Here is a 25,665-nt window from a genome sequence, read left to right as displayed (position 1 = left end):
CTCTCTCTATTGCAGAGACAGATACATGCTCACAGGCCATTAGGATTGTGACACAGATTTGAGCTTTGCACATTTTATCAGCTCCAGTGTGACAACTTACAAAAGACTCTCTGAAACGGGCCCAGAGAGAAAGAAAGAGACAGAGCATACAACAAGACGTCATATTTTCTCCCTTGCCCAAGCAAGGTGTGGCTGTAATTTTTCTGAGCGAGGCAAGAATAATTCAAGATGAAGTGGTTCTTTTTGTGTCATAGTGTCAGTCTCTGCCTATTCAACAGCTGCCAAGTGAATGATGCATCTGTCAGGTGCCCAGACACACAGGATCACTGTCTGATTAAGAGAAAAAAATCACCTGTCGGTCACAGGGAAAATCTTTTACAACAGCCTATTTGTCACTAACATGGTCAGACAGACAAATAGACAAACACACAAAATGGCACACTGGCTGTCTCTCCATTTTCAGTGGCATTCTGCATGGATTACAAGACAGTGAAGCTCTTCATGTTGGGCTGGCAGCAACAGTTAGCCTCAGAACATTCGCAAAAGAGTTTCTGGCTAAGCAATCAGACAGACTGACAGTCTGGAGGAGGACTAAGAGACATGCCTGTCCCTGTAAGGCAGAGCTCCATCATCAGGCTGTTCTTATGCAAAAAAAATTAAATCCAGGAAGGAATGTATAACATCAGGAAGAAACTAAAATTGTGGCAGATTTTCCTAGAGAACAATACTCAGTAGTTCTGATTTATTTAGCTGATAGTATCTTAGTATACAGAAAAAAAATAATTACAATGTTACACTATAAACATAAATTGTACATAAATATATATAATAGTTTCACTTATAACATGCTATGCCAGTAAACATAATTACATTGCAAGACTTTTTCCTAGGAGGCCTTAAACTTCAAGGCAGAAAATTGCACAAATTTGATTTTACGCTTAACTTTCCTTTCAACAGCCTTTAACAATTCCTGTTAGTGAAAGTGTAGAGCGCTGGCCGAGGAAGTGGATTAATGGATTAGTGATCCTCATGAGTGTTGACAAGACAGATAAAACCTCCCTCTCATCATCAGGACTAACTTACCTCAATATACCAGAACATACTTCAATCAAACATACAAAAGTAAACACACCTAAAGAGGAAGTGTTTGCAAAGGATGACCTTCAAAGCATTCTTCACATATTTCTCTCTATCTTATTTCCAAATGCTGAGAGGATTTACGCTCAGACAAAGGTCCGCAAGCCTGAGGTGTTGTTTTACACACAGGTGTGTGATTGTGTACAACACAGGATCGTGACATAACAAATCAATCTACAGCATGTGGAAGTAAAAGAGGAAGAGAGAACAGGAATAATGAAAATGGAAAGAGTGTCAAAAATCAATGGATCTGCCAAAACAACGTTAAAAAAAGGCAAGAAAAGACAGAAAAAAATGTCCAACAGCACACACCATCTCATAAATCTGTGAGCTGCATGAAAATATTCATCAAAATATGAAATTCAGCCCATTTAGTAATAAAATAGTTTATTATTTGTTATAGCATTTTAAAGGTAGAGTCAGTGGTTTAAGAGAAAAGACTTTTTTGCAATATAAAAAAGAGATTTTTGCAATATTTAGTAAATTTCCCTTCACATTCCAGCTTCTTTAATAAAATATCTGTTCACATCAGAGACATTTCTACAGACTGTGGAAGCCCCAGGCAAGAAAAAAGATGAATAGTGCCCCTGTGACAGACCAACATTCATTACCCCATTACCCAGAAATTTTATTAACCCTCAGCAGTCTTCGCCTATTTTTGTCCATCAATAACAAAAAATGCATTCAATTAGATCATTTTGTAGCACAGATATAATGACACACACAATCCTTTTGCTGAAGTACCAGATTTCTGATTGCTGTCATAACTGAACGTTAAAATAGACGATCGTTCTAAAGGTCTTAATTGAAAGCTGGTAATTTCAGGGATTAAAATCATTATAGAAACAATACAATTTTATTAAACAAACAAGAGCATAAACACAAAAACTCATTCCAATTGGTTCCAGAATGAAAATGTTATTTAAAAATGTCACTTCTTGCATGCTTTGTCTACAGGAAGATGTGACAATAGATATCTGATATAGCTGTGTTTTTGAAGATGGGGCAATAGCAAGTCTAAGGGTGCTCTGAAAATGTTTTTTAAAAAAAGGTTTCTGGTTAAATGCAATGTTTAGTTTTTTTTTATCCTGCTTGCTTCTTAGGCAGGAGTGTAAATATCTCACTTCTGGTTTATAGTAAAAAATATAATGTTTTCACCTTAGAAATATAACTTCTGCAGTGTGCTGTTTTATTAATTGTAAGTTTTTAATCATGAGACTCCGCTTTGCTAATCCTGTTTTATGTGGAATTACAGTCAGATGTTCATTTATTTTAAGCCACCGATCTCAGATGCAAATGCAAGTAAATCTCTACAAGGTATAACTCCTATTTTTAACACTATTTATGATATAAGCTTTTCCATTTTAAAAACTTTCTTCTTTGCAGAATAAACTTTCTATCTTTTATACTATGATTTCATTCTTTTAGCACTTCAATTATGTTTCAATGTCAATAAAAGAAATAAAAACAACAAAATCAGACAAGGTTGCTGTCAAAATCGCCTGCACACAAACAAAAAGCTCAAGGCCATCACTAAAACACCACCAGGCACAAAACTCTACAAAGAGTCACTGAAGTTCAGGTTATTTAAGGATGTGTGCTGATAGGAAACAGGTGGTGGTGATTAGACGCCTGGTGAAATAGAAGGAGGTTGCAGACAGGTCATGTGACAGGTCATGTACAATGTTGTTTGGATGAGGATTCTGAGAAATGAATTAAAATGTCTATATTATACATCAAGTTATACATCCTTACAATACAACTATGAAGTCAAGGGAGTTATAGCAAATAAGTGAATGAGATAAGGAGTGTAACATTTTGATTTAGTGACAAATATCTATCTGTTTGCTGCTCCATAAATCTGTATCTGTATTCAGAATTAAACCCAAAGTGAGAAAGGCCTAAATGACATGGGCATTGTGTTTTTTTTATATTGTTATTACCAGCACTTTCCCCACACAAAAAAAAACCCACTGAACTGAATACTGTAAAGTTTACGATCTGTTTATAATGTGTAAATAATAGCTATTTTTGAAGGGTAAAAAAAGTATGTTTTATTTCTCAAATATACAGTAAACAAAGTAGTCTATATTAAATGACCTTATCCCTTACTAATACATATACAATAAATACTCTGTATTATGTATCATGCACTATCCCACAAGTTCAAATTATTGTGGTCTTTATTTAGCCTGCATATTTCATTACTGATTTCCCGCCTGCATGAAAGTAAAATATCCTCCTACTACAGTAGCATAAAAAAATTCTAGTGTCCTTTTGCCCTCATTGTACACCTGTTGTCTTAACCAGTTCTGTGAACGTTTCTGGTACAAAAAGATCTTCGTAACTGAATATTTGTATTAACTGTAACTTTACTATCCATTAAACTGTGAACTGTGGGCTCTTTAGGCGTGAGTGCAAACCAAAGCATGGGCAATTCATTCATTCTAAAATAAAAGTGTAATCAAAGTGCACATAGGAACCAGTGCAGCTCATGGAAATTTGTAGATTGTAGTTATCATGACTAGAATTTTTTTTTTTGCATATCCTGTTAATATATTTGCAACTAATTAGACTACATATAAATGTTTATTTGAATTGTTGCCTTTTTCTTATTTGTACTTTTTTTTATTTGTCCACTTTTTATCAAAGTTTTATGTTTAAAGGTATGAGTTTAGACATGGCTGAAACAACTCTGAGAATCTGCATGAATATTTTGAATGAGATGACCAAAAAATATTCTTTTTTAATTCATACACTTCTAAAGATTACTTAGAATAAAGTACCTGAATAAGGAGCCCAGAAAATCAATATGAACATGTGCTTAACCCGATTCAGAAAATGCTCCTGTGTAAATACTGATGAAAACTTTGCAAAGTTGTCAATTTAGGTGCCTAAATAGACAGATATATATAAAATAATTCTGGGATTTAGATCAATCAAGCCTATCAATAATTGCAATTGATTTTGTTTAACTGCAAAGTAAAAATTGTTATACTGTTTTATGAAAAAAATGAACAATCCATCCCTACAGCATCTTCAGTCCTACCACCTTCCTCTTTCTACCTCCGCTTTCATAGTGACCTTTCATTCAACTGCCTTGTCTGCTCATTAGTGCTCTAAATGGCTCTTGCTCCCTTTTTCTCCCCCATGGAGAGGCTTCATTGCTGAGAAGGCCTGGCGTCCTAGACGTCCTGCTGTCTTGTTGCTCTGACTTTGTGACCTCTGGCCCCTGTTTCCTCTGAAATATCCCTGAGGGCAAGTTTTGTTCGTCCATTGGGTTTATGTGCTAATAGAGACGAGTGGGTGTGTCCCATTAAATGTTGCAAAAAGCATTTTGTAATTGATTTTGGGAGGCTGCACTGTGAAACTGGCTCTCATCATCAGGAAATTAACAAGTTAGCCTAGTGCTTTATGCCTCGCCGACTACCACAGGCTCGCAAATGACACAGCGTGTGCTCAGGCTTTACTGTCTGTATGCGTGTACGTGTCTGTAAGCATCCAGTTAAAAGTGTGATTTAGAATGCACGTGGCCCACTCCCATATGCATGTATTCAGTTTTATGACCTGGGCAGATACAAAGCAAGCTGAGGAATGGGAAATATAAAGACTCGAAGAGGGCTATCTAATGAGCCCCTCTGATCCTGTAATGGAGGCAGTAACATTAGCTCTGTGCACAAGAGAGCACCATTTGCAATCCCTGATGCAGCTTAGTCGCTTCCTACATGTGTGTTTAAGCAGTACAGTACATCATTACTGTACGTTGGTAATAATACACACCTCCATTTTGAGCTGACAATGAAATTGATATGCATGTCAACAGATTTGATATATGCTTTAAAAAGCCAATCCCTGAGCCAGTGCAAGATATGTAGCGATCTTTCAGCTTGTCCGTCATTTCAAATATCCAAAAAAAAAAAAAATTAGTCAGATGAGAACAATGAGGCTTTATTCATAATAACATGCTGGCAGCTCTGAACTTGTGTTGCTCACCTGTATCGCACAAAACATACTCGTCAGGCAGGTTATAATTTGTATTTGTAAAAAAACTAAACTTATAGGATTTGGTTGTAACTCATCTCATTTTTTAGACACTCACTTGTAGTTTCATGAGTTTACTCTACAGCTGTAAGAACTCTGCAATCTGTGAAAATCACAACATGTACACAAATCCAGAAACCCAAACTAAACTGTATTTTTTATTTTACTATAGAAAATATAAGATATAAAATAAAATATTAATATTAAAAGTAATAAATAGCAGTTAGAATTAATAGTATTAATAATTTTTATGGATTGCATAGTTTTTTTCCTTTTGGACCAATTGAAATATTACATTTTGTCTTTATAAAAATACTTTTTAATTTGTTTTTTTCTGTCAGTAACTGTCATGACGCGGGGCAGGAAGTGGACCCAGATGCAGGATAGCAAAACAAAAACAGGGTTTAATAACAGAGGAAACACTAAACATGACACGGACTAGAGACAGGACAAAGACAACAGTAGATTCCGCGCTGCACAAGGCAACGTGGCACAGTTAAATACACAAGACAGACAATCATGACACAATGAGGAGCAGGTGTGGTGACAGGAAGGAGCAGACGAAGGCGGCGTAGACACGTGACGAGAAACGTAAACAAAACTGCACGTGGCCAAAGTCCGAGCTGAATCGTGACAGTAACTGTCTCCTGCTACTCGTATACTAGGAATGTAATGCACTGTCACTGTTTAAATCTGTACTTGTTTATTTCTCCAAATACCTACATTTGCAATAAATACATTTATTAAAAGCCAATTAAAGGCTAAAGCATTTGATTTGGACATTGTTGTAAAAGATTCCAACTGAAACTGGGATCAGTAACATTGGACTACAAAAAAATACCTATATACATACATGAAGACTGCTTGGACTCTGATAATTGCCAATGATTGTTGAGATTTAGCTCATTCACAAAATTTAAACTTTAAAACCAACAAACATTTTTAGGTTTCCACTAGCCTAAAAACACACCACTGTTCAGTTAAATTTTCCTTCAGTAATATGGACATGTATGTGTATGTACACTATGTATGTATGTATGTATGTATGTGTGTGTGTGTGTAGGTATGTATGTATGTATGTATGTATGTATGTATGTATGTATGTATGTATGTATGTATGTATGTGTGTGTGTGTGTTTGTATGTGTACTGGAGGGATTGTAGTTAAAAGAAGGGGAAAATGATGTAGCAATAAATAGGAACAAGTAAAAAGACCAAAAGAGCTCCTGTATGCTCACAGTGCTCAACTCTTTGAGGTCCAGACTGATACTTTTTTAATCAGCCATTGTGATGCTGGCTCTTCAGTATTCGGCCATAGTGGTACTTTTTTATGTTGATGTGGAGGAAGAAGAAGAGAGAGTGAGCGAGAGAGGAAGAAATAGACCATGATAAAGGCTGTATATAATAAGAAAGAGCAGGATCTTGGCAGCTATTAGGTAAAAACCTTTAAAGGTTGAGCTCTTACTGACTCACAAGCCCAAGAGAGAGACGCTGACTCTAATTGTGCTTAGTCAGTGATTGCAAAACTCACTGAGTGATGATTACCTGTCACAGCTTCAGTCAAGCATTGACTGTTGCATTAATCATGTTGGAGGTGTTAATGGGCAGGTGAATAACTATCATTTTCTGCTTGTGCTTGAACTCTTCGGTACTGGAACATTAACCACAACTGCAATGAACATTGTGCTTCGGACATAAGCGCTAGCTCATTTAATTTTAACACATTTATGTCATGGTGAAAGAAAATACAGTACCGCAGTGTCATATTAGAAAAATCCTAACAACCAGAAATCATTTTTATCACCCTTCAGCACAGTGCTTTGGGTTTGCATGACTTTTACATCACCTGATATTAAATAGTTCCCAATCTCATACCTTTGACCTGTTTAAGTACAAACATCTACTGTATTCCATCAAATTTGGAGGCAAAGCTTGTTAGATGTGCTTCTGTCACACTCTCATGATCATGTGTGCATCAGTGAAACGCTCTGAGGGACACTAAATTCCTTAACCAGCCACAGTTGGTCAATCAGAAAGTGAGGTTTTCCAACACAGATTTTTAATATCAAAGAAATTTCACCACACCAAAGATTTTCCAGAGAGAAGGATGGGAAAATGAACACCACAGGAGCACCATTAAGCAATATTATTTGGGTCATAGTGGGTCTTTATTCTATAGCAGTGACACTGACATGGTAGTGGGGTGTGGTGTTCATGGTTGTAGTGAATTATGAAGACAAAAAATTGGGACCTCTGTAGATTTGAAATATTTTGATGTCTGTTACTTCTAACATATTTTAGCTGTCCACTTTGTTAGCCAATCATGTGGCTGCAGTACAATGAAGTTACAGTCTAAGAGCTTCATGTAATGCTTACATAAACATCAGAATCAGAAAAAAATGCGATGTCAGTCTTATTTGAGTATTATGGCAACTCAAAAGAATGCAAAACAAAAAGCAAAAATCTTCCATACAGTAAGTATGTTTTTGGACGGAAACGTCTTTTTGATGAGAGAGGTCAGAGGACAATGGCCAGACTAATGTTGAGACTGGCTCTGAGCCTATCTGACAGAAAAGCTATAGTATATAAGAGCATTTAAGAACACACATCATGTCAAATTTTGACACTTGTGATCTTTAAAAGCAGAGAGTGACGTCAGTGTTCACTCCTGTAAGTAAGAAACATGAAACTGACACTAGTGGGCAGTGGCTGACAGAAACTGGACAGAGACGGGACAGAACTATAAGTACATACGGTATACAGTATGTGCTATATGGCCAAAACTTTGTTGACACCTGACAATCACAGCCATACAGTATGTGATTATCCCACAAACTGTTGCCACAAAGTTGGAAGCAAAAACTTATGCAGAATGTCTATGTATGCTGCAGCATTACAATTTCTCTAGAAGAACTTGAGCGGCCTGCATAAAGCATTGACATCAACCCCACTGAACACCTTTGGGATAAACTAGCACACCGACTTTACCCCGGTCCTTCTTAATCAGTGCATGGGCTCAATAATGCTCTTGTGGCTGAATTCCCAGCCACATTTCCGCAGATTCTCCGAAATATAAAAGAAAGTCTTCCTGTAGGTGTGTAGGATATTACAATAGCAAGTGGACTAAATCACTCATATTATTTTGGTAAATTGGCAGGATCCCAGGTTCAAAACCACCAGTCAGTACTGCGGTTGATTAAAATAGTACTTGTACAATAAATACTTTGGTAGCTTGGTGCACCTGGGTTCAAACTCACAACCTTCCATTTGGTAGCCCAACACCTTAAACACTAGGCTACCACATGCCCAAATCATTAAACTCAAATCATCAGGAAAAGATTTTTGAGCTTAAGACTTAACTGACGGCTACTATTTGCTAAACTGGTAAACAGCAGTCAACATTTATGAGCAGCACAAGCTATTTTTCACCTTAAAAAAAAATCACTGCTGTCCTTGATATTTATTCAGATCTTACACTTGCAGAAAGCTACCCATCTGAATGAAGGTGTTTTCTTTTACACACCACTCTTTTTGTCAGTAAAGTTCATTAAAAGATTCAACTGAATTTGTAAAAGGTATAAAACACGAATCCTAAAAATTATTTATTTTAATGTAACTTAAAAAGAAAGATTGTCTTACGTCCCATTCGTTAACATGGGAATGGGCACGGTTCAAATGTATACTGCAGCCAGCCTCTAGAGGGCCTTAAGCTCAGAGACATTTTGGCTTCACATTTGAATCCCTCTCGTTATTTCCATCCAAATATCAAACACTGAAATCAAACAAAATTCAAGCACTTCAGCCATGCTTGTTTATCACAAATCAAAGAGGTTAATGCAAGTGTTTTGTTTACTAACTAAATAAATAAATATATCTGATGCTACCAATACTGTTGTACGGTAGCCAAAACTACAACTGCATCATGATATTAGAACCTTAACTAAATAAAAAGACAGTAAGCCTCCTAAGTTCAAACAATTCAGCTATGAGTAAGCAATACCTCAATTCTATCATAAAAACTCAGAAAAATAGCCATGGTATATGTGAAATACCTTCTGAAATGGTCATGAATTAGAGAATAACAGACTTGGTAGAGAAAACATCTTATCTTCACCCTTGCACTGTCGGTTATTTTCCCTATTGGCTGGTATTTCTTACTTGGCAGGTTGTGGTGTTAATGTCAGACTTTGTTGCACAGCCACTACACAAATCCAGATCAAATTGCCATGCTTTGTGCTCTGTGGCTGATGAGCTCTGGACAGAGTACACACGGAGTATTTGCAGCTGTAAGAGTCACTGATTTGACAAATGTCCTCCATGGTCTCAGCTTGTCTTGTCCTGGCCCTGCAGTGTGTGTGAGAACTGCACCACGCTCTTGAAGGACATAGTGACAAAACAAAACACGTAAGCCATGATAAATCATTTTCACCACCAACTTTATACAGAAGTGCTGCACTGAATGTAGTCTGGCTTAAGAATGCAAAGGTGTTGCTTGTAGCCTTGAGTCAGCTTACAACATAATGCTGTTATTTAACATAATACTGTTAATTGTTGGGGATATATCAGATATTGTCATATCTGACAGCTCTGTGATTCGGGATGACAAAGTTTGTTAAATGAAAAAGACATCAATTTAAATATTACAGACATTCAATGCAATTACTGTACCTTTTAGCAAGTAATGGTGAAGCATGAACTACTCCAAATTGTGTTTGTGAAGACAATTTTTACAATTTGACTTATTTTTAGCTAAAGTCTCTTTCTACTAATAATAGAATTTAAAGCTAAAAATGTGTAAAAACATTGAATAACAGACTGAATTATATTATATTTAAATAGATTATATATTATAAATATACATTTACATCACTTGGCAGACGCCCTTATCCAGAGGGACTTACATTGTCTCATTTTTTTTATACAGCTGAGCAATTGAGGGTTAAGGGCCTTGCTCAGGGGCCCAGCAGTGGCAGCTTGGTGGACCTGTGATTGAACTCACAACCTTCCAATTGGTAGCCCAAAACCTTAACCACTAGGCTGCCACAAGCCCCACAGATAGGCTACCACAGGCTATCACATCCCACAAATATAGATATCTGTTACTATCTTATACAAGTTTCTGTAAACTAACTGTTATCATAGAAACATAAACATATTGCAATGGCACCTTCTGAAGAATCGAATCGAGTCGAAAATTCAGCAGTGCTTCAAATGAAATCTAAATACACTAGAACCTAAAAGTATTGATTGAATTTAAGTGAATTTGATTAATATCAGAAAACAACTACTGATTTCCCACAGGAACAGTCTGGTGTTGGACATTTTGATACTGTAATTGGATATAGCAAGTCCAATTACAATAAATGCAGCTAAGGACTCGTGACAGCCATACACAGGAATATGACAAATCCCTCTCTCTTCTAGGTAAACTCTGAATCAATTACAGCAAAACATGCCAGCAAGACTACAAAGATCCATTGTGTTTAAAAGGCAAAACATTTTTTTTCTAAATATGAGTCACTACACACAATATCCGATACACTACACACATTTTAATAATCTATGTATTCACACAGGGAGAGCTGCATGTGTCTCTCAAGCATATAAACAATTCGGAGACAAGATTTTTAATGATCTGGGCTTAATAATGTTTTTAATTGTTATCCTGCTGTCAAGGGGTGTGGCCTGTTTTCTTTTTTTCGAGAATTTTCAGATAAATTTAATGGCATTAAGAATGTTTGGCTGCCCAAGAAAACTTTCACATAGTAGAATTTCAACATTTTCTACTACATACAGTTATTGTATGTTTCTAAGTAAACGTGTAGCATATTCAAATCTGGTTAAATCCCCAAAATTGAAAAAAGAGAAAACAGAAGAGATTTCATCCCAGGTCCACTGAAAGATGCCCCACTTACTCCTACATTACTCCTTCAACCTAATCTACTGTACTTATATAAAAACAGTAATACTTGATTTTAACTAATTACAGTATGTAGTGTTTACATACTATAATATAAAATGAGCTCTTACTTTGATTAGCAGCATCGTTCATATCAGTGTCTGTCATCACCTAATCATGGTCAAATTGAATTGCATCAACACCTTGTTGTTGTCTTTGTTCTATTGAGACAATTTGCTAACCAGTATCTGATTGTAAATTGGCTTGCTTAGGAAACTGTCCAAAAACTTGTTGAAATCATGAGGAAATCACACTCAGCTTGCAAGGTTTTAGATATCTCTCTGCATTTGTTAGCTCTTTACACGACATAAATATCTGAACAGACAGCCAAGGCAAGGTTCAAAGCAACCAAAATAATGGTTTGAGTTCATCTTGTTGAGTGTATCATACTATTATAATCTCTTATAATCTATGTTCTGCAGTGAAAAACTATTCTTAAATAACATTTCACCATCCATTACATAAACCCACAAGCCCTTGAGAATATTTTACTGTACAGTTTGATAAAATGTTGGTCAGGACCTAATAAAAAAATCTCCACAGATGCCCAGCACTGACAGTTCAACTTAGGTCAGAAAATGCAAGTATAATAGAAAAAAAAAGCCTTCTTGAATTAATTTTGGTGAACGTTTGGAAACAGACTGAAAACCTTTGATTCATGTATGTGGAGCTGCCAGTGAAAGCTGAGAGTGAGTGAAAGGTATATAAAAGGTTTGTAAAGACACAAGGCGTGGTAAGAGCCAGTACATCCACATTCAGAGTAGCTGAGTGCCAGTACTAAGTGAAAACAGTCTATTTAACACAATTAATAGCTTAATCCTGTCAATGTTTGCCTTTGATATGAAATATATATCAAATTTAACTATAAATTAGTCATCTATCTAAGTACAGTGCAAGAGCAGACAGGAGGGCCACACCTGCTTTTCTCCAACATTGCTCCAAAGTAAACTGTTGTTGCCATAACAAATAGATTGTAAATAGCTTGCATCGTCTTGTTGAGCAGCCGCATTGTAACATGTATGAAAAAGTAGTCCTCATAAATCAACCTTAATTTGATGTTAGACACTGAGACACCAGATGATACCTACACAAAAAAGAGAGGAGCGGAGAATAAATAAAAGAGAAGCATCTATTATCTCCTGTCTTCTCTGGCTGTGATGCTCAAGGCATTTTGATTAAGAAGACGGGACTCTTATATACACAATTACATCATATATATTCAATGTGCAATAGTTCCCTGAACGTGTACTCTTATAGCATATTCAGATCCTGATATTTATTTTCATCCTGAATAGCCTAATATCACCAAGGTCAACATCAGCTAACATACCTAGCTGGTTAGTCAGCTCCTTATAAAATAGCTTGCAATTGTCGCTGTACCTTTAATCAAATTTTATTGTTGCATGCCATCATACTGACAAAGATAAGATGTGAAAAAGAATTTTCAGTTGAAAAGTTTCAGCTCTATATCTCGATAGTGCTATATCTCAACATATCTAGCTAAATAGATAGCATGGAGATTTTGCATCCTAAATTATCAAAGTATGTTTAGTCAGTGCCATGAAGGTTCTCACAAACTGAGCTCATACAGTAGGTAACATACATTTTTTTTTACAGAAATACTAAAAAGGTGTTTTAACAAGTTTTACTCAGCCATGCAAAAGGAAGAAGTTGCACCATTAAAAAAAAAAAAAACAATAAATTGAATTCATAAAAACAGTGGTGACACTGTGTGAATGTTGGTGGAAATCCAATTAGCACCTGGATGAAATTTTCCATCGTGTTTCCAAATTGATTCCTTTATCGTCATTACCACTTTATTCAGAGTTGTTGTGGAAACTGAGCTATTCAACTGAGTGTGAAGGAGGGATACACAGTGGATGGGATGCCGGTTAATTGCTTGGGCATTTCACATGCAGAAATTGTTTTGTCCAAATTTTTTGTAGTACAATTGTTATTGTACTACTCAGCATAACACCTTAAGCTCTTTTCTTCATGACATATACATTAATAGAAATCATATATCTGTATCCAGAAGTGAGTTAGGCCAAAGTTTGAACCGTACACTTTCATCTTCTGACAGTCATTTTTTATTATTAGATTCTGTTACATGGGGCAGGTTAAAGAGGATGTGCTCAGAAGCAGATAATGTACTTATCACCAAGGTGCTGACTTGATTAAGAGAGCAGCAAAGGGATGATTTGGTGTCAGGCATGTTGCCAAGGGCCACTGTGACCCTGCATCAGGAAACAGCCAGCTTTTTGTAGCTACAGATCGTGTCATGCTCTAATTTAAAAACTGCTACTGGACAGGAGAAACAATAAAAGTGTATCCAACATTTAGATGCATTTGAAAGGTACATTACATCCTCTACAAGTCCTCTAACTGAAGTTACTGAAGAGTTTGCACCTTGAAAAATCATTCGGAGGCCTGTCCAGAAAAACAATCAATGTCCTCTAGGTGGGCTTGCTTCAGTCCACATCATTTGTGGAAACTTCATTATAAACAGTAAATGTCAAGTAGCATTACTTTCTTTTAGCCCCATGGTATTGTGGGCCAAAAGTGAAAACGCCTTCACAGTAGCCAAAAAGGTATTGCAGTAGCTTTTAGTAGCTCTTTCTATAAATATCCATTCAAATTATTATGAATTTGCAGTATTGATGCCATCTTATTGAACCTGTACACCAGTGATTCTTAATCCCAGTCTTAGATATATAGACATTATCATGTGTTCCCTTATGTCAGTGTGCTAATTTAACAATAAGTCAACCATGGGCCCCCAATATTGATATGAAGACCTACTGCTACCTTCAAGGAGAATTGCGACTACAACTCTATAAGAACTCTGTATGCATGAAAACAAAGGTGTAGGAAGATATGTCTGTCTGTGTTAGAGGTATAAATTATAATGTTTATGATTATGATTTATAGTTCCTCTGGGTATTGTCTAGTGTTCACAACAAAGTTTACACACATTTATGAGTCTGATATTTATGATTTAACTCTCTCCGATATCCTGTTATGTTAGCTTCTTAGCTGCGTAGGGTGTGTAGTGATGATTACAAATATAATTCACATTATTTATTTACATGACAAAGTTCTTTTCAGTATTAATATCAGCTATTAGCTAGCTCAGTAGTGTTATCTGTGAAAGTTTTGAGAGTAAACTCAAAAAGGAAGATGATTTAAATAACTTAAATCGCATCAAACCTGTAACTCAGTGTAGTTGCCTGGATAACAACACCTGTAAGAATTCAAGCACATACTGTATGTAAAACATTCAGAGTAGAGCTCGCATTTGCACATATACACTAAACCATGTCTCCTGTGACCTGTGATTTACAGACAGATCTTATCGAATCCTTTAATCTCTGAGAGAACAGAGACACTATCCTAAAACTCGACCCATTGCAGCTCTGTCATCACACCTTGATCCCGTTCCCATGACCAGTGTCTCAGGGCGATGGAACCTGGCACAGAACCAGTTGGTGGAAAAAACACAATTAATATTGACAGAGCAAAGTGGCAGCAGGAGCGCTTGGCTCTACGTTGAAAAATTCACAACACTCGGGTTAGCAAGCTCAGCATGACGTGATGAACACTTGTCAGGAACTGCAGAGGACTTATTACAAATGTAGCGGCAATTACGGATAAGTTAATAGAAGACTCTCATGCTGAAACTTGGGTACGAATGAGCTCATGGACATGTGGTTAGTTGTTTTTCATGGGATTTCTAAATTCTTGGCAGAAACAAACAGAGTTGAATTTACACCGTGTGTGGTGTGGTGTGGTGTGTGTGTCTGTGTGTGTGTGTGTTCGTGTGTGGAGAGAGAGTGTGAGTGAATGATTAGTGAATGTGATTCAGTTTGCAGTTCAGTGTGAACGCTACACAGGTTGAAGAGAGGGAGAGCAAAAAAAAAAGAAAGCTGGACAATAAAACGGACCAAGAGAGGTAGTAAAAGGAAGGTAGAGAGAGAAAAAAGTTACATTTACTCAATGCCAAAGAACAAAAAACAAAAGGAAAGAAAGAAAAAAAACAGAAAGGAAGAAAGAAGAAGTACAGTATGCACAAATGTACAGTAGAATAAAATAAAGTAAGAGAACAATGGAAAGAGAGATAAAAAGGGGGGGGGGATGTTGTAAGAAAATGGAGTGCTTCCCTGAATTACTGGTCCTGAGTTAGTGTGTAGTTCTTTTTTATGCGTTATGGCTGCAAGTGTTATGGCAAATTCACCATGAATAATGTTCAAAGCACCTTTTTCCTGCTCTCTGGTTAATTAAAGGAATAAATATCACAGTTTAATGACTGTCTGCTCAACATTTGTTAATAATTAGTGCCCTAGTTACACTATCAGCCAGCTGAAGATGAGTAATGCACCTCTGAGGAGGGGCTCTAATGAGGAGCTACTGCTGGATCTGTGTGTGAATGTTAAGATACGCTGTTTAATGAGCAAATGCCTGTAGAGTCCGTTTGGGAGTGTCTCGCAATGAGTGAACATAAGCAAATCTGGGTGTGATCAGCAGGGCACATGTTAGTATGTGTGCAGCCATACTAACAACGGAGTGGGTATGTGCTATCCACAATTCACACACAAACAAGGGTATACACATAGACATGAGACCTGGAAGGATATGTGCTAATAAATGACTGTATTAAACATTTTCTTTTACACAGACACACACACACACACCGACAGACACACATACAGTAGTAGGTGCTTCACTGACTTCCTCACTATATGGTTTTGTCCTGTGCAATGTGATCTTGTCTTTGTTTAACATCACCTCAGGGTGAACAATGTCAGGCTCAGAACCTTTTTCCGAACAATAAGGGGCCTCGATGTTTAAAGATGGCTGACACCTTAGTCGCTGTGGTAATTTCAGACATTTTTAAACTTCAGTTTCTAATGACCCTTAAATACTGCTCATCAACCATCTTTCCATCTCTTCACAATGCTGCAGGGTCAAAATTATAAACCACTCATTTAAAGCAAAATGATAAGAAATCGATAGCCAATAAGTAGCAGCTATTGAATGGACTTTGTCAACATCTAATAGACTTCAAAGGTGATTTTTAAGAAAGAAAGAAAGAAAGAAAGAAAGAAAGAAAGAAAGAAAGAAAGAAAGAAAGAAAGAAAGAAGTGACAGTTTTGTTGTATCTGCACTGTTAGTCAGTGTGTTTTACATCACACTTATCATCAGGAATATGTTGTGAGCAGGAAGGTTGAACAGTACGATGCCCAAACTCTTCCCATCTCTGTGTTAAAAAGCTATCTATGCTAAAGCAATTAGCACTGCGTGGGATGTGGTCAAGGCTGCACTATTGCACGAGTGTGTAAAGCTTCATTGTCATAATTTTCAATGACAAATTTCAAGGTTTAAAACAAAACAATACCGGGACTGACATTTAAAAATGCAGCAGTTGCCTAGCACACCACACACTTCACACAGTCGCCATGGCGCCCAATTTGCCTGGTAAACGGCACAAAGAGCCATATCCGAACATCACAGATTGTGTGGCGTGCCTGTGCTGGTATGTTTTACAGGTCTTTAACGCTCCTGAATCAGTTGAGCAGCTCATTACCAAGTGCTTCATGATATAAAATGTGTTATAATGTGGTCAAAACTTGTGGAATGTGGAAATTATTAAGCATGTTGCTAACAATATAAACACTTACAGTTTAAAGCCTACTTTTGAGTTTCTCATATAGTTTCTGACTCCGCATGAAAGTTGTTTGTAAAAACAGACAAGGAGAAAGTTAAAAAGTCATATCTCCTGTACTTTCCTTCAGCACATAGTTTGAAACTGATTTGATCTATTTGAATTAATTGTGGTGAAGGAATGGGTCACCACTATGCACTGAGCCATTTCTTCACTTCAGTAGTAGTAGCATCACCAAATCAGCAATAAATTTGCTATGAACAAATTAACTTTCTTTAAGATTTTTGGTCTATTTAATATATCTCTCATTTATTTGTCATCTTTAAAGATTTCTTTATGTCATTCCTCTTGTGTTTGAATCAGTAATTGAATCTTTTGGTCATGAGTAAGATTTGTTTCTTTCTTGTTCAATGGATCAATGTTAAAAAGGTGAAGCTTTCATCCATGACCAGGATTCTTTCCTGTCTTCTTCAGTGAGTCACTGGTGAGTCAGAGAATCTTTTGGACATGAGGCAAATCTTTCTGTTATGTCTGAGATTTGCTATTTTCTCATTCAATGGGTCAGTGTTTAAAAATGCTAATTTTTTGGTTGTAACCAAATGGTTTCTCTCTCATTCTGTGCGTCAATGTTTAGAAAAGGGGAATCTTTCTGTCAGGACTGAGATGAGGACTGAGTTGAGTTCACACGTGATTATTTGTTCTTAAATGGAGATTTCTCTGTTTCAGTGGAGTAGCCTGTCGTGCTGGGAATAAAAAATATTTTTAAACAGGAACATACAAGCATGTTATTAAATATTAATGCCTTTTTTTTTCATTTCTCATTATGACTTGGAAGTAGTATTATAAGACTGCATATTTGAGCTAATTGTGCAGCTGTACAGTATCTGAATGAGTCATTCAAGGACCACCCTTAATTCAAGAACATAAGCCTTTGTAGTTTTTCATACAAATGTAGTCATATAAATTGCTTCAAACCTATTTCATGGATTCCTTATTTTACTTATAACTGGCTTTACTGTCAAATAATGATGATATGGTCCATGTGTGATGATTTATATGATGTTTTAGCTACATTACTCTGACTATAGAAGCAATACTTTAAATGTATTAATGCTGATGGACTTTTTATTCGAGTTGAAGTTTAAATGTATCTTTTTGGCTTAATTGTTCCATTAATTCAGTGTGTGTCAAAACAAGGAAACACTCAAATTTGCAGCGCAGTATGAAACTCTGACACAGCCTTGTAGGCTTTGCTAACTATTATGTTACTTCTGCATAATATATTAATTATTCATATTCACAATCTGAGTCCCTGAAAGCTAAGAGCTTATCTTAATAAATCGCTTGTAAACATTTTAACAGTTTTCCATACAAATAATTTGGTACAATTTAATCCTCCTACTGTTTCTGTAATACACTTTTAACGTTTAACTTCATTGTTGTAGTTGTAGTCGCAACCAGACACAATAAAATACAAATGATATAAAAGAGCAATTAAATATACCATTCCACCTGTATTCTCCCATATATATATATACATTTATGCACACAAACAGGCAGCATGCATAAAAATGGCACATTTCCCCAATTGTGAATCTTTGGCAGCGGTGCACACCAGCCACATGCAGAAGCTTGCAAACTGTAATTTGCATAAATTACAGCTGGCATAAATAGAATGAAAAAAAACAGAGAGAGCTAAACACTCCCAGATTTGCGCTGCAGATGCTTGTGCCTTGTTTAGCGAATGAATAAAACATGACGATGGTCCTGTTCGGTTTAGGCACGGGTGGGTGGCGAAAGGGACACGCTCGACTCGGCTCCCCCGCTGTGTGTGCTGTCATTGAAACAGACACAGTGACCTTGAAAATCTCTGCCAGGCCATCAGGCTTTCTGCCATGTCCTCATAATGCCCATCCTGCTGAGGACACGGGGAAAGGACGTCATGATATACCCATTAGGAAGAGTAGTGATGAAGGATGCTATTGTGGAGATAGTGAACAGTGTAAGGTGCTGAAGATATAATAGAAAGTTAAAATATTTCTTTTTGTAATTAGTTTTAATCAGCTAGGTAAACCAGGTGTGTTCACAGGGATTTGATTTGTTTTCTTGGGAAAGCATTATTCCCATAATGAATTATCATTATGATATATTTTACAACTGTTATTATTTTTATTCATTACTGATTACGACACCATAACCAATTATAGCTAGAGCACAGAACCAATAATATGCTGATGAAATTATACTTAATTGTCGTGGCTTTTCTGAAATTATTGACACTTCTATTATGTTTATTATAGATATATTATAGATGAATTATTATAGTAGAATGGTTTTCTTTAATTGTAGCTCATTAATGATTTTTGGAGAATCATTTTATAATAATGTATGTATATAATGCACTGAGTCAGTATCTATATATAGTGTTTTTCACCCTGAGAATTAGATTTTAACCCAAGAATGAGTGCATACTTTGTCGAATCATATTACAATCAATTATTATTGATTGAAACATTACAAAATCAATGCAGCTGAATCAGCACAAACGAGTTGAGCATTTTTACACCCTCTAACAGCACAAGTCCAAATATCAGATGCTGAAACTGTGTGTGTGTGTGTGTGTGTGTGTGTGTGTGCGTGTGTGTGTGTGTGTTTGTGTGTGTGTTAGTGTTTGTGTATGTGTGTTTGTGATTGTGTGTGTTAGTGTGTGTGTGTGTGTGTGTGTCTGTGTGTGTGTGTCTGTGTGTCTGTGTGTACCGTATGTGTGTGTACCGTATGTGTGTGAGCTGATCATTTATTTTCATCTATCAGTAGAAGAAATCGACTTATTACTTTAAAGACAATGCAAGTGAAAACACTGGTTTGTGTAAGTTTTGTGTAAAATTCCCTACACTTTGCTAGACGTTAAATTTATGGTAAGCAATTTATGCCTTATTACAATCTACTTTTATTACCTGCTATCAGTGTTTTCACAAAGCTATCATAAATGCCATCTCTGGTGTTATGATTGATAGTGGACTGAACACAAATTATTTGTGGGATTTAGCAACTGCAGAACATGAGCAGACAGGTGCTGCAGCAGTGCATGCCAAAACTCCTCTTGGAGTCTCAATGCAAACACACATCCTGTCACAACAAGGAGCTCATCAGGGCCAAGGCTGCATTCTGTCTCAATGTCTCACTAACACATGATTACACACTGCTTGATTGTATTCTGAGCTGATTCTTTTTTTTTTTTTCATACAGGTGAAAGAATTAATTTTTTTTAAAATCATGATTATTACAAAATAAAAGCAACATTCTTTCAGAGAAGAGGTGTGATTGCTGAAGCTACTCTCTTTGCAGGGTGTGATGTGCACTCTCAGTAACAAAGACTCAACAGTGGTCAATTATTGAAAGCCTTTTTTTTCTTTACCAAGAAGAAAGTGAATAAAAATCAGTCTCTTTTGAGGCTTTTTTAAACCATCTTAAATCATACCTGGCTTTGTGTTAACTGAAATTTTATAATGGGCTTAATTATTATTGGTGCAGTTATTGTTATTATTGTTGTTGTTGTTATTATTATTAATAATAATAGTAATAATAATGCATGCAATTGATTAAGAAACCATTAAGAAATGACAGGACGATTAAGAAATGACAGGATGCAGGTGGGTAAGTCAGATTCCCTCTATGCTGGTGCATTGTGCTCTGCTGTCTTTGTTTGGGACCCTGCATGGGTTGCACATGCTGAACTTGAGACTGGGTTGCCAGATTGATCACATACTTTCCAATATATGCTACTCTTAATATCACACGTGCGGAACTACACCCTATTTTCTCTGTCGTGCACAATGTATAATGCGCTATTAATGTCTAGTGAAGCACTTCCACTAATATAGGATGCAGAAAATCTATAATACAATTTAGTATTTGGCGGAATGTGGAATATGATGCCAAGAGTCATTGGGATGAGACATAGTCTATATTACAATCATTTGCCAGTATTATGCTTAGATTAAAGTGCTGTGTAGCATTTATCAAAGAAGGCTGAGTGGGAAAAACAGAGTTGATACAATCTGGCAACCACACACATATTACAATAGCGTGTCAAACACGTGAACCTGTTCATTCCCAATTTCGGTATGAACTACATTAAAAAGAGCAACAAACACAGTCTTGGTCAAAATTAGCTTTGTCCAAAATTGATTTGGACAAAGAGGAAATTGCTGGAATTTTATACAAACCGCACAACGTCACTTATTATAGTGAGAATAAATCAACAGACCTACTACAACATTGCTTATAGCAACAATGGCACATTAGGCTATAGTTTAGTGCCATAGCACCTTGCCATTTTATTTAATACGGTAGTAAGCGGTTAGGACGTCGCCATGGCGACCAGCCTGTGCTTATCCACTTAAATGTGTGTTAATGTGCATAAGACGCAGTCCACACACTGTGAAACCAGCAGCACCAACACCAGCTCCGTTGTTCTTACCCGACATCTCGGCGTGTGGGACTCCGTTGAGCGTGAAGCCTTTGCCGCTATAGAAGCGCCGCGCGTCCGAGCAGCTGCGCGCTTTGCCGCCTGCGTTGTTACCGTCCGCGCGCGCGCACGCCAAGATCACGCAGAAAAACGAGAGGATGGTGAGCGCGAGAGCCATTTCTGGTCCAGGTACACTGTCTGTTTGTCTGTCTGTCTGTCTGCCTGGCTGCCTGCCTGCCTGTCCTTATGTCTGTCAGACACGATCTTAAAGAAAACGCGAGCGAGGAATCATCCGGTGTGTTTCTGTCCGTCCGAAAGGAAGTAAACGAAGTCCGACCCTTAAATGTTTTAATCAGTCCGGCGGGTTGCCATAGCTCGCGCTCATGTCTTTTCAAAAGTGTCCATGAAACAAGAAGGGAGAGGATGAGGAAGGAAAAAAGCAGGCGAGGTATCCTGTGAAAGGTACAGAAGGCACTGCTGCGGTGCCAAACCGTGCCGTGCGTTTTAGCCGCGTCTCTCTCTACAGCTGGGGTTGCCAGGTTGTGCTGGATTTGTCTACAGAGGAACTCACCACTCATTCAACACACATTTTGGGCTATTTTAGCTACTTTTATTACTTTTCAGAAAATGCCTCTAGTACAAAACTATAGGTGAAATATTTTAAAATGCCTAGTGGATAAAATAATATGTGAATAAATGGGAAAAAAGTGCAGTGCGGATGTAGAGAAACCCTTGGATGGACCTCTCTATGTCTCAAGTAAAGTCAAGTCAAGTCAAGTCAAGTCAAGAATGAAATGAAATTCTCATGAAATACACAGTTTTTGGGAGGTGGTATTGAAATGGAACAAAAGAACATGTCTAAACAACTAGAATCGACATATTCTTATCTGCTAAGTGTAAATGAACTGAGCAGATGTGGGTAAAGGGTTTTTCCAAAGAGCCCAGCAGTGAACATTTACAACTGAGCCTCCATTCTAAATTTCAGTTGTGTGTATTAATAATCATCTCCTACTATTTGCTAATAATCCAACATCCTATGAACATATAAACGAAAGTATGCATCAAATTGTGGGCAAATTTTCTGTGCAGTTCATGTATGCACACCAAAATCTGGAATGTATTTTGTCATATTCTTGTGATTATTATATACATTCAAGACAGTATTGATTTAACTAAATAATATTCAATCATATGATTAAGTTGATGTTTTAGATAAAGCATAAGGTCTAAGCAGCTGCTCACAACTGGCAACCTCGTATAGAGTTTTATTAGAAGCATTTATACGTTTGTTGTGCGCCCCCTGGCCACTGTGTTTCTTAGTGCACCATGGCTCATGGCTGAGGGGCTAGTGATGAAAAAGATGACAAAGTCAGCCAGTGTCGTTCAGAATAGCTCACAATACAGCATTTTGACCATCTTATATCTCAAGCCTCTAACCAAATCATTTCCGATGCAGTTGTGCAGTAGATATATCTACTACCATAATATACTTGACAATGTTTACAAAAGTCACATGATTGATTGCATTTGATTATTAAGCTGTTTCACTTATTAGCTATTCAGACTATTTCAGTAAGCCATGATAAGAGGCAGGAATACACTGAGAAGTTGTGCCAATCATAGAGAACCACATACACATTCACACCTAGGATCGATTTTGAGTTGCCAGTTCACATAACTCATGTTTCTTGAAGGTGTGAGGAAACTGGAAACAAAATCAGACAAAAACCCTCACAGACACACAGAGAACATGTGCAAACTTCACAAGAGACAGAGACTGTGTTTCCATGCCAGTAGGTGAACTGATTTAAAATAAATTGGCCCTAAGTGTGAGTATGTGTGAGTGTGTGTGTGTGTGTGTGTGTGTGTGTGTGTGTGTGTGTGTGTGTGTGTGTGTGTGTGTGTGTGTGGTTCCCAGAGATTGTTTCCCTAATAATTTAGCAACAGGAATAAGTGCTTTCCTGTGGCGCTATATTAGGACATGCAGATGCCCAGGTTGCCATTTTAATGAACATCTCCATTAAAAATTTCACACTTAATTAATCCATCAGCTTTAATGACAGTGTCTGGCACAGGAAAGGTGTGTGAAGTTGATAAACAGGCCTTTGCATTACTAATAATTAAAACATAGTCCTGACATTTATATCTGCTTTTCTAATTAATGGGGAACATGCACAGTCCTAAAATATTTTTCACTGAATAAATAATTTGTACAGGAGTAAGTACATATTGAAAAAAAAAAACAACCCAGGGAAAGTGTTTATTCCTGAATTCAGAGACCATTTTACTGACCAGTTTACACATGACCAAGCCATAACACATTTTTGTCAGTGTCATTCTTCATCCTACATGCCTGGAAATGCTGTGAAAACACATTTATAGAACAAATATTTATAGGACAAAGTATAGGAATTCTGCAGTTTTACACCATTTCAGTATTATGATGTTTTGCTTGCATACATTTTCAATTATTTTAATGAAATAATCTTATACATCATTCTATAACTGATACTCTCACCATGTGCAACACAGACAGCTGTGTGTTTTTTAATACTTTTCTGCATAAATATGCTAATTTTCAATTTCAACATTCCAGTCCAGTATCCAAAATATTGCATTGCTGTCATTACTTATATACACTTCATATAGGTCACATGTACATTCATACACAAACAAATCAACATTTTTCCACATGACAATACTGAGGTGAAGTGGTGGCTGAGTTTTAATTTGAACAGCGGCAATTTTCTTTAATCAAACAGAAAAATTATATTTTCAGATTGCTCAAATTTTAAACTTATCCTATATGTAATGTTAAACATGTTTGAGTCTCAATTCACTTTTTTTTTTTTACTTTAGTCTCTGAACAACAAGGTTAATTTAGCTAACAGTTAAAAGTTATGCTAGCTATATGCCTAAATCATCACACATTCAACTGAACTGAAGACATCATAATTTTATTAGAATGAATCCTTTTAGATTGTACAAATCAGACTGGAACTATATGATCTAAATCACATCTAATGTAAAACTCCAGCTTCAAACTTTAAGAAGGAGCCACAGCTGTTTTTATCTATGTTCTCACCACACCATTTTCCCCCCATAACAGCACATCCTAGAGTTTTTATTTATCTTATACCTCAGTAGATTTTCATATAGTTCATCCATTTATAGTTACAAATAATGTTGTGCAATGTCCATGATAATTTACGTTAGTCTCATCTAAACACTAGCAGATATAAACATTACCTCCCCAGCAATGAGGCAAAAACACATCACTTTCTCTTCCTAGTACCCCATATAAATTATTATGTGTTGGTATTTATCCGTTTTATATGGAGCAGTCCACCATTCTGTGTAAGCTGTTTCTCTGGAAACAATAACGTAAGAATGAATGCCTTTATATAAACCTGTAATTTGCAGCTGCACTGCTGTCAGAGCAGCGGTTATAGAAAATGAATCAATGACTTGTAGAATTGAGAATTCACAGTTCAGCAGCACTGTTTTATATTGTGTCAGAAAGTACCTCAGCAACTCTGGGTGTGTGATGATTTAGATACAAAATTGAAACTGACTATAAGATGGCACTCAGATTCTACAAAGCAGGAAACAGCACACAAGGTGATGTGCAACACTTTAATTTATAACACAAACTAAATCAAAAACAAGGCACTTTGTAGTTGGAGGCTTTAGTGTGGAGAGCAGCTACGCAGGATGGAGCAGATCAAATCAGCATGTACACTAAGTGTCCAAGTGCATACTTCAGTTCTCTGTTGTGTCTCTCTTGGTTTTAGATGGAGTGCAGGAAAGACAGCAGTAAGAGGGAGAGAGACAGAGAGAGCAGGAGCAAGGAGGAGTGTGTACTGCATGCTGCTCCTTTAAAGGACGGTCCTGAACCTTGTCTCACAGAGGGATGTGAGAAGGAGGGGACGACATGATCTGTGGGAACAGAACCACACACAATAAGTGATAGGGGAAAGACAGAGAATGATAGAAAGGGAGAAAGATAGTTTGGCAGAGAAGACAGTGAAGATAACAGAGTCAGGGACAGAGACAGACTAGTTTCAGAAGTTCAAAAGTTTGTTAGTTTTAAGAAAGGCTATGAAAGAAGTCAGTGAAGGCATGGGGTGATGAAATGTAGTTACTGTTAAAATCCCATTCCAATAATATCATGCCATAAAGTGTTGTTCCTCTTTACAAGAGAATGGATGGTCATACCTTTTAATTTTTTCGTTTTTAGTTAATGTTATGTTATGTTAATATTGTGGACTATTCATGAAGTTCCTGTTCTCACTTATGCTATAGCAGCTATAGACAGTCATTCCCTCACCAGCCTCTATCTTTTAGCCTCTTTTAGATTTTTTAAAGTTTACAAGACACAAAAACAAAACAGCTGGAC

General features: G+C 36.8%; 2 protein-coding genes across 3 annotated transcripts in view; both read right to left on the bottom strand.

Annotated features, from left to right (window-relative positions):
- Positions 1-21,783, bottom strand: part of gpc1a (glypican 1a) — a 38,630-nt gene extending 16,847 nt beyond the window's left edge. Inside the window, exon 1 of the mRNA XM_027159388.2 lies at positions 21,279-21,783. Within this exon, the coding sequence (XP_027015189.1) occupies positions 21,279-21,444 (166 nt within the window). The 5' untranslated portion in view covers positions 21,445-21,783. The remainder of the gene's footprint in view (positions 1-21,278) is intronic.
- A 1,739-nt stretch (positions 21,784-23,522) lies between these two features.
- gpc5b (glypican 5b) overlaps positions 23,523-25,665 on the bottom strand; it is a 46,200-nt gene continuing 44,057 nt past the window's right edge. For both annotated transcript variants that reach the window (XM_047810419.1, XM_027147905.2), the window contains one exon: positions 23,523-25,205. In XM_047810419.1, the coding sequence (XP_047666375.1) occupies positions 25,057-25,205 (149 nt within the window). In that variant the 3' untranslated portion in view covers positions 23,523-25,056. The remainder of the gene's footprint in view (positions 25,206-25,665) is intronic.

The sequence above is a fragment of the Tachysurus fulvidraco genome, chromosome 2, assembly GCF_022655615.1.
Source record: "Tachysurus fulvidraco isolate hzauxx_2018 chromosome 2, HZAU_PFXX_2.0, whole genome shotgun sequence".
NCBI lineage: Eukaryota > Metazoa > Chordata > Actinopteri > Siluriformes > Bagridae > Tachysurus > Tachysurus fulvidraco.
Note: the sequence above shows the minus strand (reverse complement) of the source record. Positions and strands in the feature narration are given on the sequence as shown.